At 48.1% G+C, this 18,992-nt stretch overlaps 1 protein-coding gene across 2 annotated transcripts in view; it reads left to right on the forward strand.

The window, feature by feature from the left end:
• LOC120914367 (protocadherin-11 X-linked-like) overlaps window positions 1-18,992 on the forward strand; it is a 1,131,869-nt gene that overhangs the window by 858,209 nt on the left and 254,668 nt on the right. For both annotated transcript variants that reach the window (XM_040325048.1, XM_040325049.1), the window contains exon 5: window positions 702-900. In XM_040325048.1, coding sequence (XP_040180982.1) covers window positions 702-900 — 199 coding nt within the window. The remainder of the gene's footprint in view (window positions 1-701; window positions 901-18,992) is intronic.

Consider the following 18,992-nt stretch of genomic DNA (forward strand, 5'->3'; position numbering starts at 1 on the left):
AGGAATAGTGTCCCATCATTGGTGTCCGTGGGAGGAATAGTGTCCCATCATTGGTGCCAGTGGGAGGAATAGTGTCATTGGTGTCAGTGGGAGGAATAGTGTCCCATCATTGGTGTCAGTGGGAGGAATAGTGTCCCATCATTGGTGCCAGTGGGAGGAATAGTGTCATTGGTGCCAGTGGGAGTAGTAATGTCCTATAGTCGGTGTCAATGAGTAGTGCACCATTGTCAATGGCAGGAACCATGTCCCACTGTTGCTGACAGTGGGGGGGGAAAATAAAGCCCCCAAGGGTCAGAAAAAAGCAAGCAAAGGGCCGCAGTTTGGAGACCACTGCACTAAACTATCAGAACTTAATACAACAGATGAGGTTCAGGTAATGTGGGATTCATCGGCTCTGCATAAAAAATGCAATCTAAAATCCCAGTATATAAGGGCACGGGATTATTTTTTTTGGTTTGTGCGATTTTATTGCATACGTGACAGGTTCTCTTCACTGGTGCTCCAGTTATAATGTCCGGGTGACAGGGACTCGATTTGTGAACTGTCTACTGAAATTGCGCCCGTCTGAAGATGATAATAATGTGTCCAAGTGCAGATCTCCGAAAAAAAATAAATTATTTTCCAAATTGCCCGCATTAAGCAATTTCTCCCGATCGCAAGCTGACGCCGTGTCGTTTTTTTTCCCTCCCCTCTCTTCGCAGGTCCAGCGCCGCGTCACATTTCACCTCCCGGACGGCTCCCAGGAAAGTTGCAGCGACAGCGGATTAGGAGACCAGGAACCCAGCGGCAGCTCCAATGCTTCACAGCCCTTGCCCCTCGGCTTCGGGCAGGAGGAATACTACGAGCAAACCTCAGCCAACAGCCGGACAGAGGGGGATGGAAACTCCGACCCAGAGTCTAGTAAGGCCCCTTTTTACATTTTTTTATCTGTTTTTTATTTTACGTTTCTCTTAGGTTGTAAAAGTTTTAATCGATTGCTTGACCGCCTCAAAGGGGGTAGACAAAGGTAGCCTGTTGCATTTTAGCGTTGCCCAAGATGATATGCATCACCGGTTGAAGGTTAGCTTTTCTCCAAGATGGACCCACCAGCTGATTTATAAATCACCATCCTTTGACGTTTCGTTTTTCCACCAGTAGCGAGCAGAAGGCGCAGAGCCGGGACAAGGGGTGGGCGGGAGGGGCATAGTGTGAGAGGGGGCGGGTTTTGTTAGCAGGCATGCTATGCCGGGCATCACTAAATGGCGGCCCGCGTCCGGCCCGAGCTGCTGCTTTTGCTGGACCGCCATTTAATCGCCGCTTTTGTCCCCAGCCGATATCATTAGCAGAGTAGAGAGGAGCGGGAGGCGGGACAATTCTGCACTGTGGGGGCGGGACCAGCACTGCGTGGAGAGCGGTTGCTGCCTGTCACATTAAAGCGGTAGTTCACCCTCCTTCACCTCATTATTCCATTACTTTCGGCATCGTAGCGCGAGCTACGGTATGCCGGTCTTAAATTTTTAATCCCCGTACTCACTGTGCTATTGATGATTGAAGAATCCGACTCCCGCGGGGAATGGGCGTGCCTATGGAGAGGGAGGATGATTGACGGCCGGCTCTGGCACGTCACGCTCCCCGAAGAAAGCCGGAGTAGGTCTCGGCTATTCACAGCGCCTGCGCACAGGCTATGCGCAGGCGCCGTGAATAGCCAAGCCTATTTCGGCTATTTCCGGAGAAGCGTGACGTGCCAGGGCCGGCCGTCAATCACCTTCTCTCACCATAGGAACGCCCATTCCCCGGATTCTTCAATCAACGATAGCACAGTGAGTACGGGGATTAAAAATTTAGGACCGGCATACCGTAGCTCGCGCTACGATGCCGAAAGTAATGGTCTAATAAAAAAAAACATTTATTTTTTTTTAACAGGGTGAACCCCCGCTTTAATTGAGAGGTGATTGGCTGCTATGAGGCGGTCCTAGCAGCCAATCGCCAGTTCGCTAATATGAAAAGTCAACCCGGCAGCTCCCGTGCCCCACCCAGTGCTGCTGTGCCTTCAGTTTAGGATCGTCCCGCCTCCTGTTTTCCACTCTGTGAAAGGCAGGAGAGTGAAGGGAGGAAAATATATGGAACTGTGAAGAATGGGGGCAATACTGTGTGGAGGGGTCATGTAAAGGGGGCAATACTGTGTAGGGGATATGTTAAGGGGGCAATACTGTGTGGGGGATATGTAAAGGGGCAATACTGTGTGTGGGGTGATATGTAAAGGGACAATACTGTGTTGGGTGATATGTAAAGGGACAATCCTGTGTGGGGCAGGGCCAACTTAATAGCATCATGGGCCACTGGTCAAAGTAATGCTCTGGGGCCCCTACAATGGAGACAGCGCAGGTAAACAGATCAGATATCCCCCCTGCACTCTGATCCCTCTACACCCCAGATATCCCCCCTGCACTCTGACCCCTCTACACCCCAGATATCCCCCCAGCACTCTGACCCCTCTACACCCCCGATATCCCCCCTGCACTCTGATCCCTCTACATCCCAGAAATCTCCCTCGACTCTGATCCCTCTATACCCCAGATATCCCCCCCAGCACTCTGACCCCTCTACACCCCAGATATCCCCCCAGCACTCTGACCCCTCTACACCACAGATATCCCCCCAGCACTCTGACCCCCTCTACACCCTAGATATCTCCCCAGCACTCTGATCCCTCTACACCCCAGATATCCCCCCTCGACTCTGATCCCTCTACACCCTAGATATCCCCCCCAGCACCCTGATCCCTCTACACCCCAGATATCTCCCCCAGCACTCTGACCCCTCTACATCCCAGATATCCCCCCAGCACTCTGACCCCTCTACATCCCAGATATCCCCCCAGCACTCTGACCCCTCTACACCCCAGATATCCCCCCTGCACTCTGACCCCTCTACACCATGCAGCTGGGGCCCCTGGGCAGTGCCCTCTCATTAAGACAGCCCTGGTGTGGGGGGGTCATGTAAAAAACAGGGAGGGGGGCGCAGTTTGCCATCTTCGCCCTGGGCACCAAATGGGCTTGTCCCAGCACTGAGAAGGAGCCCTGTGCAAGCTCCATGATACAATTTAGAGCTTAAACAGAGCTGAAGACGTTCTCTCCACTCCCGTAAGATGTCATTGGAGAGGGTAAATCACCAAGAACCATCCTGTCCTATGGAAAGAGTGGGGGATACTCAAATTCTCTATTTTACTGGAGGCACCAGAAGTTTTTCTATATACTCCCAACAGCAAAAAAGTGTGTGGCAGGTGAAGGAAATGGAAAGCTTCTGGTTGGTTGCCCTAAAAGTGAACCTGTTGTTTTGCCTGAATGGGCAAAAGCACGGTGTAACAGGAGTCACTTTGGGTGGGGTGCCCGAGAACTCCATTCTGATCCGTGCTAGTCGGACTCTCTTTACAGCCGCACTGGAACCTTGTAAAATGTATATATTGTGTGTTGTCTCATGCTGTTGGACTCTTTTGAGTCGTTTGGGGTGTAGTTGTATTGCATTGCTTTATTGTCTCTGTCTGCCCTGGCTGTGGGGTGGGGGATTCCTAAAACAGCTCTCCTTGCTGATTGGACAGAGTAACCTGCCCTAAATTCCAAAGGGGGGGGGGGGTGATGGTCCCGAGTGATATCTGTTCTGTCCATGTGTGATAATAAATCAGTTTTGATGTTGTTGCTCGCCCTACACTGTGTTATGGCTGGTGACTGGGTGGGCTAAAAGATCTTGGATTGCGTGGTACCGGACAGAGAAAGCATTTACGGTGGACATAGACCTGTTGAGGACAAGAGTTCTTCACACACGGAATCTCTTTAATCATTTTTATTGTTGTCTAACGTTTAATGATTAAGGAGGTTTTCCACACCTGCACTGCTCCTGCAGGTAACTGACAGCTTCTGTTTGGGATCCTGACTGTTCAGCTAGCTTACATTCAGGGGAGCGTCTGGTGTGATCCCCTTTCCACCCAGGGATTGAAGGGAAGCAATATTACATTTAAAGGGATTCTGGTGGCTAACAATGGATGTCCGCCTAAGGATGGTCTTCTATTGACCTTGACTCTCCTTTTCCCTGTTACTGTGAGGGTTTCCTTCACTGTATGCGTGCTCTACTGGAGTTAGTTAGGTATTCAGGGCCCTCTCATTGACACATGCTTCTGCATGCATGAATCAAACTTAAATGTATAAGATGATCCACAGTTTCCTGATGAAGTGGATGGAAAACTTGTCAAACGAGTCAAAGAGTAACACACACTCACCCCAGGATTGGAATGGTCAATGGTTGGTTTAGAGGAACGTATCTCCATGTCATCCAGGGATTTTCAGTCCCTGGATTAGCTTCATGGTCTTCTATGGATGTTGAGTAACACCCCATTAACAGGGAATAAGAGGGTCAAGGTCAATAAAAAACCATGAACTCACCAAGGGGCTGGCATTCATTGTCAGCCACCAGAGGCCTTCAGATGGAATATCGGTTCCGTTCACTCTTGAGGTAGAGAGGGGACCACACCAGGTCAAAAATGTCAAAGAGCAATGCCCCATTGACAGGGAATAAGAGGGTCAAGGTCAATAGAAGACCCTGAAGCTCACCAAGGGGCTGGCATTGATTGTCAGCCAACAGAAGCCTTCAGATGGAATATTGGTTCCGTTCACTCTTGAGGTAGAGAGGGGACCACACCAGGTCAAAAGTGTCAAAGAGTAACACCTTTTTGACAGGGAATAAGAGGGTCAAGGTCAACTGAAGACCCTGAGGCTCATCCAGGGGCTTACATTCAATGTCAGCCAACAGAAGCCTTCAGATGAAATATTGCTTCCGTTCACTGTTGGGGTAGAGAGGGGACCACACCAGGTCAAACGAGTCAGGACATGGAGATGACGGCTCATGAATTCCAGCTGTTAGGCTCTCACTCGGCAGTCACACACACACAGTCCCGCCTCTGCCATCGGCATTGGACCAGCTCCTGTGATAGACAGAACACTGGTCCAATGCCAGTGGCGGAGGCAGGTGTGTGACATGAGAGCCGGGTAAGAGCCGAATAGGAGATGACGGCTCATAAATTCCGGCGAGTTGGTCCCCCTCCTTCCCTTCCAAGGTACACTATCGGCGTATCACACACACCTGCGATTTGCCCCTTATTTTCAGGGGGGAAAAGTGTGTGTTATACGCAGATAAATACGGTATATCTGGAGGTATGTATAGACTTCCTTTCTTTGGTTTCAAAATGTGATTTTAAGATTTGTTAGCGATAAAAAAAAAAACCCAATTGGTATATTGTAGTTGATGGTATGCTGCATATATTGATGGCTTCTTCAAAGTCCCGTAAATACGTTTCCATGCAAAATTGTGCCTAGCTGGGGATAGGAATGTGGTGCCCAGCCTACTGTATATTACCAATTGTTTTGTTTGCACTTAGGCATTGTATAGAAATGAGTAAAAAAATTCTTCAAAGTTCTGGGCTGTGCTGTCATTGAACTTGCTGGAGATTCTTGACAGCCCTCTGCAGGTTTGAATTTTCCATTCTTCATGATGGATGGGGGAAAACACTGGAGGTTGGGAGCCTATGGGACTGGCCCAGAGAGTCACCGCCGCCATCTGCTCGACTCAAAGATAAATGAGAGAGGGGCTTGGATGGGAGGACCCTAGAGACAGAAAGAGACAGAGAATGATTGCTAGAGAAAGTTCTAGACAGGCTGGTTCCAAGTATCATGGCGTCCATTACTCTGAACCCAACCAGAGGTGTTCATCAAAGACGTGGATATGGAGACGTTCCTAAGACCCCAAATTGGGATAAAGATTTTACTGTGAGGGGGGCAGCTGAGAAAATCGAGGAGTTTTGTGACTGAAAATCACACATCATTAGTGAAACATTTGGAAGAGCGTCATTTTGTTCCTATTCTGTTGTATTTACAAGACTGTACAACCTAAACAACCTAAACAATCTGACAACAACCAATCTTTAGGAACTGGCTTGAATTATGGAAGGTGGTCACATGCTATTGATACACATGCTATGGGTACATCGGCGGTGGAGAGAGCGGCCTCTGCGATTGGTCCCTGGTCATGACTTGTGGGTTATTGCGTGTTGGGCACAGCAAGAGTGGATTGATCTAATTCCCTAGAGCTGGCGGTGGTGAGCGGTGGAGAGAGCGGCCTCTGGACACCGGCGAGGAGGAGGGAGGGGAGCACTCTGGCACTTGAGCACCCCCACCTCTGTGGCGCCAGGGTGAACTGCACCCCGTGCACCCGCCTAGGATCGGCCCTGTCTGTAGCAACAATTCACCATGAGACGTGGACTTCTTTAGTGAAGAAGACGTGTTGATTGGTCCTTGGCCATGACTTGTGGGTTATTGCACGTTGGGCACAGCAAGAGTGGATTGATCTAATTCCCTGGAGCTGGGCATTAGTTAGGCGTAGCCAGGGGTACATCGGCGGTGGTGAGCGGTGGAGAGAGCGGCCTCTGGACACCGACGAGGAGGAGGGAGGGGAGCACTCTGGCACTTGAGCACCCCCATCTCTGTGGCGCCAGGGTGAACTGCACCCCGCGCACCCGCCTAGGATCGGCCCTGTCTGTAGCAACATTCACCATGAGACGTGGACGTCTTTAGCGTAGAAGACGTGTTGATTGGTCCTTGGCCATGCATGACTTGTGGGTTATTGCGCGTTGGGCACAGCAAGGGTGGATTGATCTAATTCCCTAAAGCTGGGCATTAGTTAGGTGTAGCCAGGGGGGGGGGACCCAACTACAGTATACCCTTAATAGATCTATAAAAATGAAATACAATCTAAAAAAGTATAAATCAACGTCTTTATGTTGGTCTAAAATGCCCGTGATGTGGTGGGGGCGCCAAGAAACGATAATCCGGAAGGCACCGCTCACCTAATGACCGGTGATTCCTATAGAGAGGAAAACCTTGGTGGATGGAAGAGGTTAACCTTCTAGTATAATCATCTGTGTATACATCGGATGTAGTATGATCAGCGATGCTCTGCATCCAGTCACAGTCAGTTGTAAACATCATCATTTAAGTCCGGTTCCTGGCTCCGCACCTGATCCATCAATCACCGGAGGTCCAGGAGGAATAATGAAAATTTATGGAGAGGATTAGCTGAGCAATATTCCATCATTAATACCTTTCAGAGGATCCAATCTGCAACATGCACTGTACACTTATAATAAATACCATCGCTTTACACAAATGACTCTGTGGCTGCCAAGCGCGTATAATATCACTATGCAGTCGTTAAGATAAAGGGCGGTATTAATCACGGTGTCTTATTAATCTTGTGTGAGGTTAGCTTGTGTTTTTCCGTGGCCGTCACAAAGCATTACTCGTATAATGGTTCACCGATCCAGCCCACCAATGTGCAATTCAGATCCTTGAGTCGGATTGTTGTTGCTTTCAAAAGCCGTTGTGTATCTTGATGCTTGCATTGACTTTGATTGAAGTTGTCCCCGGAAAGGCTCCTCCGGCTGAAACTAATATATGGCTACCGGCCAGGCCCGGACTGGGGCAAAAAATAGGCCTGGGCATTTTAGACTGAGCAGGCCGGGGGGGGGGGAAAGTTATGGCGCGGTGGTGGCGCTTAATGATGGGATGTGGGGTTCCAGCATCTTGTACCTTGTGACCCCTTTACATTACAAAGCACCCTGCACCTCTGGGCCCCTTTACATTACACAGCACCCTGCACCTCTTGACCCCTTTACATTACACAGCCCCCACAGTTTGTTACACAGACACCCCCCTAACAGTTCTGGACCCCCTGCATGTTACACAGACCTCCCTAAAGTACAGACCCCCTCCCTACAGTACAAACCCCCCTACATTACAGACCTCCTCTACAATACAGACCCCCTCTACAATACAGACCCCCCCCTACATTACAGACCCCCCTACATTACAGCCCCCCTCTGCAATACAGACCCCCCTCTACAATACAGACCCCCTCCCTACAGTACAGACCCCCCTACATTACAGACCCCCTACAGTACAGCCCCCCCTACATTACAGACCCCTTCTACAATACAGACCCCCCTATATTACAGCCCCCCTCGACAATACAGACCCCTCTACAATACAGACCCCCTCTATAATACAGACCCCCCTACATTACAGACCCTCCCTACAGTACAGACCCCCCTACATTACAGCCCCCCCTACAATACAGACCCCCCCCTACAATACAGACCCCCCCCTACAATACAGACCCCCCTACATTACAGCCCCCTCTACATTGCAGACCCGTCTACAATACAGACCCCCCTCCACAATACAGACCCCCCTACATTACAGACCCTCTACATTACAGACCCCCTCTATAATACAGACCCTCTCCCTACAGTACAGACCCCCCTACAATACAGACCCCCCTACATTACAGACCCTCCCCCTACAGTACAGACCCCCCTACAATACAGACCCCCCTACATTACAGACCCTCTACATTACAGACCCCCTCTATAATACAGACCCCCCCTACAATACAGACCCCCCCCCTACAATACAGAACCCCCCTACAATACAGACCCCCCTACAATACAGATCCCCCTAAAGTACAGAACCCCTGTACATTACAGACCCCCTCTACAATACAGGCACTGTGCCCATCGCAAGCCTCACTGTGCCCATTGCATGCTTCACTATGCCCATTGCAAGCCAGACTGTGCCCATTACATGCCTTTACTGTGCCCATTGCAAGCCTGACTGTGCCCATTGCAAGCCTGACTGTGCCCATTGCAAGCCTGACTGTGCCCATTGCAAGCCTGACTGTGCCCATTGCAAGCCTGACTGTGCCCATTGCAAGCCTGACTGTGCCCATTGCAAGCCTGACTGTGCCCATTGCAAGCCTGACTGTGCCCATTGCAAGCCTGACTGTGCCCATTGCAAGCCTGACTGTGCCCATTGCAAGCCTGACTGTGCCCATTGCAAGCCTCACTGTGCCCATTGCAAGCCTCACTGTGCCCATTGCAAGCCTCACTGTGCCCATTGCAAGCCTCACTGTGCCCATCGCATGCCTCACTGTGCCCATCGCATGCCTCACTGTGCCCATCGCATGCCTGACTGTGCCTATTACAAGCCAGTCACTGTGCCCATCGCATGCCTGACTGTGCCCATTGCAAGCCAGACTGTGCCCATTACATGCCTTTACTGTGCCAATTGCATGCCTCACTGTGTCCATTGCAAGCCTCACTGTGCCCACTACAAGCCTCACTGTGCCTATTGCATGCCTCACTGTGCCCATTGCAAGCCTCACTGTATCTGCATACCTGATACCTGATATATATATATGAACTGAGCTATTGTATTTTCATACCGTAATTGACTAATTGTAAAAATTACACAGCTATTTGGCATAAATTAACTAAATACCAATTTATTCATTACTTTATTTAATTCACAGAAAAAAAAAATATGTTTCCTCCAGTGGAATCCTCCAACCGCCAATTACAGGTGTATACAATTCATATGAATAGACCAACTGGGGTTTGAGTGAAAGCCGTATATTAAATAATTCAAATGAAGTTCTTAATAAAAGTTATAATTTGATTTATAATAATCATTTTATTTTTAATCGCAATGTAGAAATTATATATATATTTTTTCTTCTTTTTTAACCACTTGACAACCGAGGCCTATTCTGGCGCTTCTCTCCTTCATGTAAAAATCACAATTTTTTTGCTAGAAAATTAATCAGAACCCCCAAACATTATATATTTTTTTTTTAGCAGACACCCTAGGGAAAAAATGGTGGTCGTTGCAACTTTTTTTCTCGCACGGTATTTGCGCAATCATTTTTCAAACGCCTTTTTATAGGGAAATGAATTGAATTAAAAAATAACAAAACAGTAAAGTTAGCCCAATTCTTTTGTATAATGTGAAAGATGATGTTACGCCGAGTAAATAGATACCTAACATTTCACGCTTTATAATTGCGCACACTCATGGAATGGCGCCAAACTTCGGTACTTAAAAATCTCCATAGGCGACGCTTTAATTTTTTTTACAGGTTACTATTTTCGAGTTACAGAGGAGGTCTAGTGCTAGAATTGTTGCACATGCTCAAACGCACGCGGCGATACCTCACATGTGGGGTTTGAACGGCGTTTACATATGTGGGCGGGACTTGCATGCGTGTTCGCTTCTAAGCGCGAACTACCGGGGACAGGGGCGTTTAAAAAATATATGTTTTAATTTTAGTTTTATTTTACTTTTTTTTATTTTTACACTTAATTTTACATATTTTTTTTATCACTTTTATTTCCTATTACAAGGAATGTAATATGAATCACTGTGACAGGTCCTCTTTATGGAGAGATGTGGGGTCAATAAGACCTCCCCCTCCCCCCACACCTCTCCTCCAGGCTTACAAGCATGGAATCGGATGAAAAAAAAATCACCGATCTCATGCCGACAGCCGCGATTGTGGCTTTGTTTACTTCCAGGTACCGGGCGTGACGTCATAACGTGGCGCCCAGGCCACCGACGGTCATAGAGATGACTGGTGACCATCTGGTCACCAGTCATCTCTATGCTTTCCAGGCGGCGCCGACCGATTCGCTCTCCGGACCCCCGATGGCACGGGAGAGCCCGGAGAAGCACCGGATGGCGGCGGGAGGAGGGGGAGGACGTCCCCTCCCGCCGCCTATAAGAACGATCAAGCGGCGGAACCGCCGCTTTGATCATTCTTATCGTGCAGAGAATCGGCGGCTGAAGACGGCGATATCTGAATGATGCCTGTAGCTGCACCCATCATTCACATATCACCGCACAAAGTGGAGGACGTCATATGATGTCCTCCCGTGGACAAGTGGTTAAAGAACGAGCTAATCTACCGTATTTATCAGGGTATTGCGCGCTCCGGCGTATAGTGCGCACCCCTAATGTGGACACGTATTTCTGTTAAAAAATTTTTTTAGTACTTACAGTTTTGGTGTCTTGCGCGGCGTCCATCGGCGGCCTCGTCGGGTCCGGCGTCCGTCTGTGGCTTTGGTGGTGTCCTCCTCGTCGGGTCCGGCGTCCGTCTGTGGCTTTGGTGGTGTCCTCCTCGTTGGGTCCGGCGTCTGTCTGTGGCTTCGGTGGTGTCCTCCTCGTCGGGTCCGGCGTCCTTCTGCGGTGTCCTCCCCGCTCGATCCCCGCTTCCCGCACTGAGTTTGAACCACTGCGTCGGCATATACCGAGCGCAGTACACTCGGGTATAGCTGGGCAGGCTCGGCTCCTCTTGCGGTCACGTCCTGTGCGTCCTGTACTTCCAGGACGTGACCGCGAGAGGAGCCGAGCCTGCCCGACTATACTGCGCTCGGTATATGCCGGCGCAGTGGTTCAAACTCGGCGCGGAAAGAGGGTATCGGCGTATATCGCGCACCCACGATTTTGCCCTGATTTTCAGGGCAAAAAAGTGCGCGGTATACGCTGATAAATACGGTATTTATTTATTTTTCTTCCAGAGTCTATTTTTGATTTTTGAAAGTTATTATTATGGGAATTTTGAAGAGCGGATAACAAATTTCTGAAAATGTATCTTCCTCGTTAATGACTTCATCTGGTTTTCGCAATTTTTTTTTTTTTTTTTTTTTACATTTTTCCTCACCGTTTTTTTTTTTTTTTTTCTCTATTTTTACTCCGAGTCTTTTTAGCTCTATATGAGAGCACTAATAATTAATACAGTCAGTTGAGAAACCATTAATCTTTCTCAAGCAGTACGCTTTTGATTGATCTCGTACCTTTAATCTAATTAGCTTACACAGAGGTTGGAGAATATAATGGGTGAAAACTGTACTGCGTGGCTTCGAGGGAACGTCAACCTTTTTTCTTTTTTTTGATGACCCGCTGAGAATGTTATCGCGTATCGCACATATAAGAAACAGCTGTATAGTCATTAACTAGGATATTTGATTTAAAAGGTTGGGGAATAGGCGAACATCAAAACTAGGGGAGGTTGAAGAGTCTCAATTAAATCCAGGTTATCTGTTTTCGGAGAGTGCTTAATGATGGAAGTGTCTATGGAGTTTGAAGGGTTCAGGACACCTTGGTTGTGTCATCGAGGAGCATTCCATAGAGAGATTTCTATGGATTTGGTAAACTTTTTGCTATTCTTGTTACCCGGTGGCGGTCCTCCACACAGACCATCACCAGCAGCTGGAGCAACCCTAACAGAGCCCCCCCTGCCCAAAAGCACCCATCCCCCCCTTGTTGAGAGCATGTGGTCTGGTACGGTTCAGAATGGGGAGGGGGGCGCTCTCTCGTCCTTTCCTGCTCGCCCTCATCTTTTCCTGCTGCCTGCCAAGTTACATACTCGGATAACAGTCTGGTATGGATTTTTGGGGGGACCCCCTACGCCATTTTTAAAATCTTTTCGTTAGCATTGATACATGTCTCCTGGGGCAGGACCCGGGTCCCCAAACACTTTTTATGACAACAACTTGAATATTAACCTTTAAAATTAGCACTTTAGCTGCTTAGTAAACAATGTTACATTTATTCCCCAAGAAAATAGGAATATCACAAAATAAACAGCAGGGGCCAGATCCAAAAAGAACTTACGGCGGCCTATCTATTGATAGTATTAAGTTCTACGATGCGCCGTCGTATCTTTGTTTTGTATCCACAAAACAAGATACAAATGTGGGCTAGATCCGACTGACGTACGTCTTAGTATGCCGTCGCATCTTAGGTGCATATTTACGCTGGCCGCTAGGTGGCGCTTCCGTTGATTTCCGCGTAGAGTATGCAAATTAGCTAGATACACCGATTCTCAAACGTATGTCCGCCCGGCGCATTTTTTTACGTTGTTTACGTAAGGATTTTTTTTGCATAACGTTACCCCTGCCTCTATGAGGTATACGCAATGTTAGGTATGGACGTCGGGACAGCGTTGAATTTTCCGTCGTTTGCGTAAATCGTTCGCGAATAGGGCTTTGCGTAATTTATCTTCACGACGAAAGCATTGACTATTCGCGATGTGATTTTGCGCATGCGCACTGGGATACGTCCACGGACGGCGCATGCGCCGTTCGTAAAAAGCGTCAATTACGTGGGGTCATACCAGATCACCATACAACACGCCCACTCCAAGCCTACTTTGAATTACGCGGGCTTACGCCGGCAGATTTACGTTACGCCGGCCCGCATATGGGAGCAAGTTCTTTGTGGATACACTAGGAGCCACTCTGATTTACGGCTGCGTAGCGTATATGAGATGTGCTACGCCCGCCTAAATATACGCCCGTTTTTGTGGATCTGGCCCCAGATATCTACAACATATAACAACAATCATCAAAAATACTTATCGCCTACTCTAGGCAGACTCCTCGTTGGCTGCGCTCAAGATGGCAAAAGAGAAAGAGCTCTGGGCCACATGGTTTAGACCAGAGAGAGAGAGTCTTATGACGAAGGCCTGCAGCAAAAGAGAGGGAGCTCTCTGTTAAAAACCCTTTTTACAAAACTCAATCACCCATTCATCCAACCCCCCCCCCCCTCATTACCAACCACACTCAGTTTTGGACGAATCAGAGTGTTCACAGGTCAGTCCTCCTCAATAGATTATAATAACTGACTGTCCTGCCGTATTTGGCCTCTGGGGGCAGTATTGCCCATATAATCTCCAATAGCTTGCTGGTGTTTGATCATTGCCACTACTTATTTTGGCAGTTACAACTCTCTTTTAAGCTTGCTTGTGGAGTGGCCTATCAAGGAATCTCGTAGACAGATTGGAGCCGCTAGTGTCATGTAAATTTTGCCTTTCAACACCATTACACCACCAGCCTGAACCGTTGATACAAGGCAGGATGGATCCATGCTTTCATGGTGTTTACGCCAAATTCTGCCCCTACTATTTGACTCATCAGACCAGGGCCGATCCTAGGGTCACAGGCGCCTGGGTGCAGAGATATTTCTGGCGCCCCCACATGGGCGTGGTCATTTTGCTAACTCCTCCCCTTTACAAATGTTTCTATGGCAATGACTCAACCACAGAAATGCTCCCCCACAAAGTCTTCATTACCCTGGGATCCTTACATGATCTCTTAAAAATAAACAAAATACAGGAAGAGAAGCAGAGTACTTTATTGGGACCTGGAGGGGGGCCTCTGTGATGGACACAGAGAGGGATTTTATTAGAGAGTCTGTTAGAAAGACCCCCAGACATACTACAGACATAATACAGGAGATGATCAGAGACTGCAGAAATAATACAGGAGATGATCAGAGACTGCAGACATAGAACAGGAGATGATCAGAGACTGCAGACGTAGTACAGGAGATGATTAGAGACTGCAGACATAATACAGAAGATGATCAGAGACTGCAGACATAGTACAGGAGATGATCAGAGACTGCAGACATAGTACAGGAGATGATCAGAGACTGCAGAAATAATACAGGAGACGATCAGAGACTGCAGACATAGTACAGGAGATGATCAGAGACTGCAGACATAGTACAGGAGATGATCAAAGACTGCAGACATAGTACAGGAGATGGTCAGAGACTGCAGACATAGTACAGGAGATGATCAGAGACTGCAGACATAGTACAGGAGATGGTCAGAGACTGCAGATATAGTACAGGAGATGGTCGGAGACACATCAGTTCTGGACGGACACAAACAAGGAGAGAAGGAGGAAGGGGAGAACTCTAGCACTTCGCCTGGGTGCAATGCACCCCGTGCACCCTGCCTAGGATCGGCCCTGCATCAGACCAGGCAACGTTTTTCCGATCCTCTATTTATTTTGGTGAGCCTGTGCCAATTGTAGCCTCACCAGTCAGTTTGGGAAAGGACATGGTAAAGCCTACACTGGTTTTCTCCCCCCCCCCCCAACAAAACTGGAATTATGCCAATAGCCAACTGGTCTGCGCCTTATATAATGGGTTCCTTTTGTGGTGCCCTCAGATCAAGCGGGGCTTCAGAACATGAAGGTGATTGTGATGAAATATACATAGAGATATATATATTTTTTTTTCTTTTTTGCCAATCTAACTAACTAATGTAATGCATGAAATTACCATAAAAGACACTGTGCGTCATTTCCATAGCACCTTCCATTTCCCTTGCTTAACAGTTAAAGAGCCCATAAAACATAGCTAGGTGACATAAAGAGGAATGAAAGGCAAGTGCGACGACTAAACGAGCCTTGGCAGCCATAAAGCGAGCGCGTGACAGATGTTCACTGATGCGGATTCATGTCATCACTTAAACTGACATGATTCCGCCAGCACCCATGTCTTTCACTCTACAATCTTCATGAATGTTTTAAAAGCGACATAACCTGAAGGGGGAAAGAGAGAAAGGCAAGACAGGAGTGGAGTCACGCTTTTGTGTTAGACTCTCCTCATCTCTTTCTGTGATTAACTGTCATAGTCGTAATAAATAATGGCCCGGGCCAGTACGGCTGAGTAAACAAAACTGCATTCAGAAACACAACGTGGGTAGCCGCGGTGCCACCGGAGGGTTGATAGCTTGAAAATTGCCTAAGCAGCACCTGCTATACGTACATTAAACCGAGGTATGGATCTAATTTATGAGCGCCGATGTTCCGCTCTGATAGCGGCAGAGATAACTCTTGGGTACAGATTCCGAAACGCGTTGGGCGAAGGTTTATCATCCGTGTGCAGATGCATCAGAAGAATGAAGCAATTTCTTATCTTAGACATTTTCTTTTTTTGTTCATAGGGCGATAGGTGTCGGAGGTTGACGTTGTCAGATTTTTGGCTCGATGGTCTTCTGTCAAAGAGAATAGGAGGGTCTTCTATGTACAATGAGCCATTGTTTGACTTTAATTTCCTTTATTAGGTCATCGAACACATACCAGAAAGGTCACTCGGCATTTATGTTTTTATTAGCTTGATGACCGTACCGGCTAACCTTTACGGTATTGTGAATTACGACCGGCAATTGGAAATGGCCTGGATGTACACAATCAGTATTCTCATAGATTGCATCTCTCCGGGACTCTAAAGAGTAATTGTACATTTATAAAACGCACAGGCTCAGAAATACAGGCAAAAAAAAAAAAGGCTTAAAATATTTATCATAGCTAGGAAAAGAAAAATTAGAAATGTTTTGCTTTGCCAAAATTTTACCAAAATGTTACCATTAGGTGCCTAAAAAAAAAAAAAAAAAAAGTCATCAGCTAAAAATACTGCAGCTGCTGACTTTTAATAAATGGACATTTTTGGGAATTTTTGATTGGGGAGAATTTCGGCCTGAAAAAGGGGAGGGGGGATTTTTGCTTACACACAATGCTCACTGGGGGTATAGGTTGGCATCTTCCCAATAACCTGGGCAAGGAGGGAGGAGCCAGGGAATCTGCTATGGCAGTAAACGCCATCTTTAGTGGGATTGCGGTTGGCTCAGGCGCTCAGCGTTTGCACAGCTTTAGCGGGCTGCGGTGATCTGTGTCCCCGGATCTTCTCAGTAATGTTCTGATTATAGACCGACTTCCATATCCAGAGCTTTGCTGCCTGCGGATTTTCTACAAAGCGATTGAACTTTAAAAAAATTCCCAATAAGTGATTGGATGACAGCGGCTGGGTAGTGCTGACTCTGCGGTTCCTGGGATCGATGTTCTTGTTATTTTGTCCCCCTTTATTATTTTTAATTAGCAAGGAGAACAGTCGCCGCAATAATTGGTTGTGGCATTTTTAAAACCTTCCAGTCAAGATTTCTTCTGCGGACGGACTCTTCAATACGGCTCGATAGATGAGAGCGAACGTTTTTTCTATTAATTACTTGAAGGACACATATTGAACGGTGACATACATGGACGCAGTGCCCAGAGACCAACCGCATGCAAGCAAGTGCCAACCTTCACTTGTGAATTTCTGTGTGTGACATACGGGCTGCCCGCTCAAGATATACAGTGCTTGTTATATGTCCTCCCTTCTTCACTTCTTCCCTTCTTCACTTCCTCCCTTCTTCACTTCTTCCCTTCTTCACTTCCTCCCTTCTTCACTTCCTCCCTTCTTCACTTCCTCCCTTCTTCCCTTCCTCCCTTCTTCCCTTCCTCCCATCCTCCCTTCTTCTCTTCTTCCCTTCTTCCCTTCCTCCCTTTTTCCCTTCTTTCCTCCCTTCCTCCCTTCCTCCCTTCTTCTCTCCCTCCCTTCTTCTCTTCTTCTCTTCCTCCCTTCTTCTCTTCCTCCCTTCTTCTCTTCCTCCCTTCTTCTCTTCCTCCCTTCTTCCCTTCTTCCCTTCTTCCCTTCTTCCCTTCTTCCCTTCTTCCCTTCTTCCCTTCTTCCCTTCTTCTCTTCTTCTCTTCTTCCATTCTTCCCTTCCTCCCTTCTTCTCTTCTTCTCTTCCTCCCTTTCTCCCTTCTTCTCTTCTTCTTCTCTTCTTCCCTTCTTCCCTTCCTCCCTTCCTCCCTTCTTCCCTTCTCTTCTTCCCTTCCTCCCTTCTTCTCTTCTTCCCTCCTCCCGTCTTCCCTTCCTCCATTCTTCTCCTCTTCTCTTCCTCCCTTCTTCTCTTCTTCCCTTCCTCCCTTCTTCTCCTCTTCTCTTCCTCCCTTCTTCTCTTCTTCCTTTCCTCCCTTCTTCCCTTCCTCCCTTCCTCCATTCTACTCTACTTCCCTTCTTCCACTTTGCTGCCTTTTCACATTTTGGTTCTGGCATTTGTGTGTACCCAGTGAGTGCCCATCCTGATCCTAAACAGCAGAGCCTCCCTTACATCCATATATTCCCAGCATAGCCCCCTTACATTCATGTGTGCCAGCATAACCCCCCCTTACAATCTTATATTTCCAGCAGAGTCCCCCTTTACATCCATATGTTCCCAGCAGAGCCTCCCTTACATCCACATGTTCCTGACAGAGCCCCCTTACATCCATGTGTTCCTGACAGTGCCCCCTTACATCCATGTGTTCCTGACAGAGCCCCCTTACAGCCATGTGTTCCTGACAGAGCCCCCTTACATCCATGTGTTCCTGACAGAGCCCCCTTACATCCATGTGTTCCTGGCAGAGCCCCCTTACATCCATATGTTCCTGACAGAGCCCCCTTACATCCATGTGTTCCTGACAGAGCCCCCTTACATCCATATGTTCCTGTCAGAGCCCCCTTGCATCCATATGTTCCTGTCAGAGCCCCCTTGCATCCATATGTTCCTGTCAGAGCCCCCTTGCATCCATATGTTCCTGTCAGAGCCCCCTTACATCCATGTGTTCCTGACAGAGCCCCCTTACATCCATGTGTTCCTGTCAGAGCCCCCTTACATCCATATGTTCCTGACAGAGCCCCCCTTACATCCATGTGTTCCTGGCAGAGCCCCCCTTACATCCATGTGTTCCTGGCAGAGCCCCCCTTACATCCATGTGTTCCTGGCAGAGCCCCCCTTACATCCATATGTTCCCAGCAGGGCCACACTTACATCCATGTGTTCCCAGCAGAGCCCCCCTTACATTCATATGTTCCTGGCAGAGCCACCCTTTCATCAATATGTTCCCAGCAGAGCCCTCCTAAACCTATGTGTGCCAGCAAAGACCCCCTTACATCCACACGTTCCCAGCAGAGCCCCCCTTACATCCATATGTTCCCAGCAGAACCCCCTTATATCCATATGTTCCCGGACGAGCCCCCTTACATCCACATGTTCCCAGCAGAGCCCCCCTACATCCATATGTTTCCAGCAGAGCCCCCTTACATCCACATGTTCCCAGACGAGCCCCCTTACATCCACATGTTCCCAGACGAGCCCCCTTACATCCATATATTTCCAGCAGAGCCCCTCCTACTTTTTAGGTGGCAGAGCATCACAGTGGAAATGCAGGATTGGTAAATTTACAATGCACATTTAATAAGATTTATATATATAGGGGCCGGGCACAAGGATTGGGGGGTGGCACCCCTGCGCCTCTAATGGAGCGGCCGCCACGTGGGGGTGGCACCCCTGCACCCCTAAGGGAGCGGCCACCACTGTGACTGATGGGTATATACTGTACACTCTATATACTCACACAGTGACGGGAAGATCAGTAATTGCTGTATTGCTGTACACACGATCCACGTTCTTCG

This window comes from Rana temporaria, chromosome 9 (genome assembly GCF_905171775.1).
Source record: "Rana temporaria chromosome 9, aRanTem1.1, whole genome shotgun sequence".
In the NCBI taxonomy this organism is placed as follows: domain Eukaryota; kingdom Metazoa; phylum Chordata; class Amphibia; order Anura; family Ranidae; genus Rana; species Rana temporaria.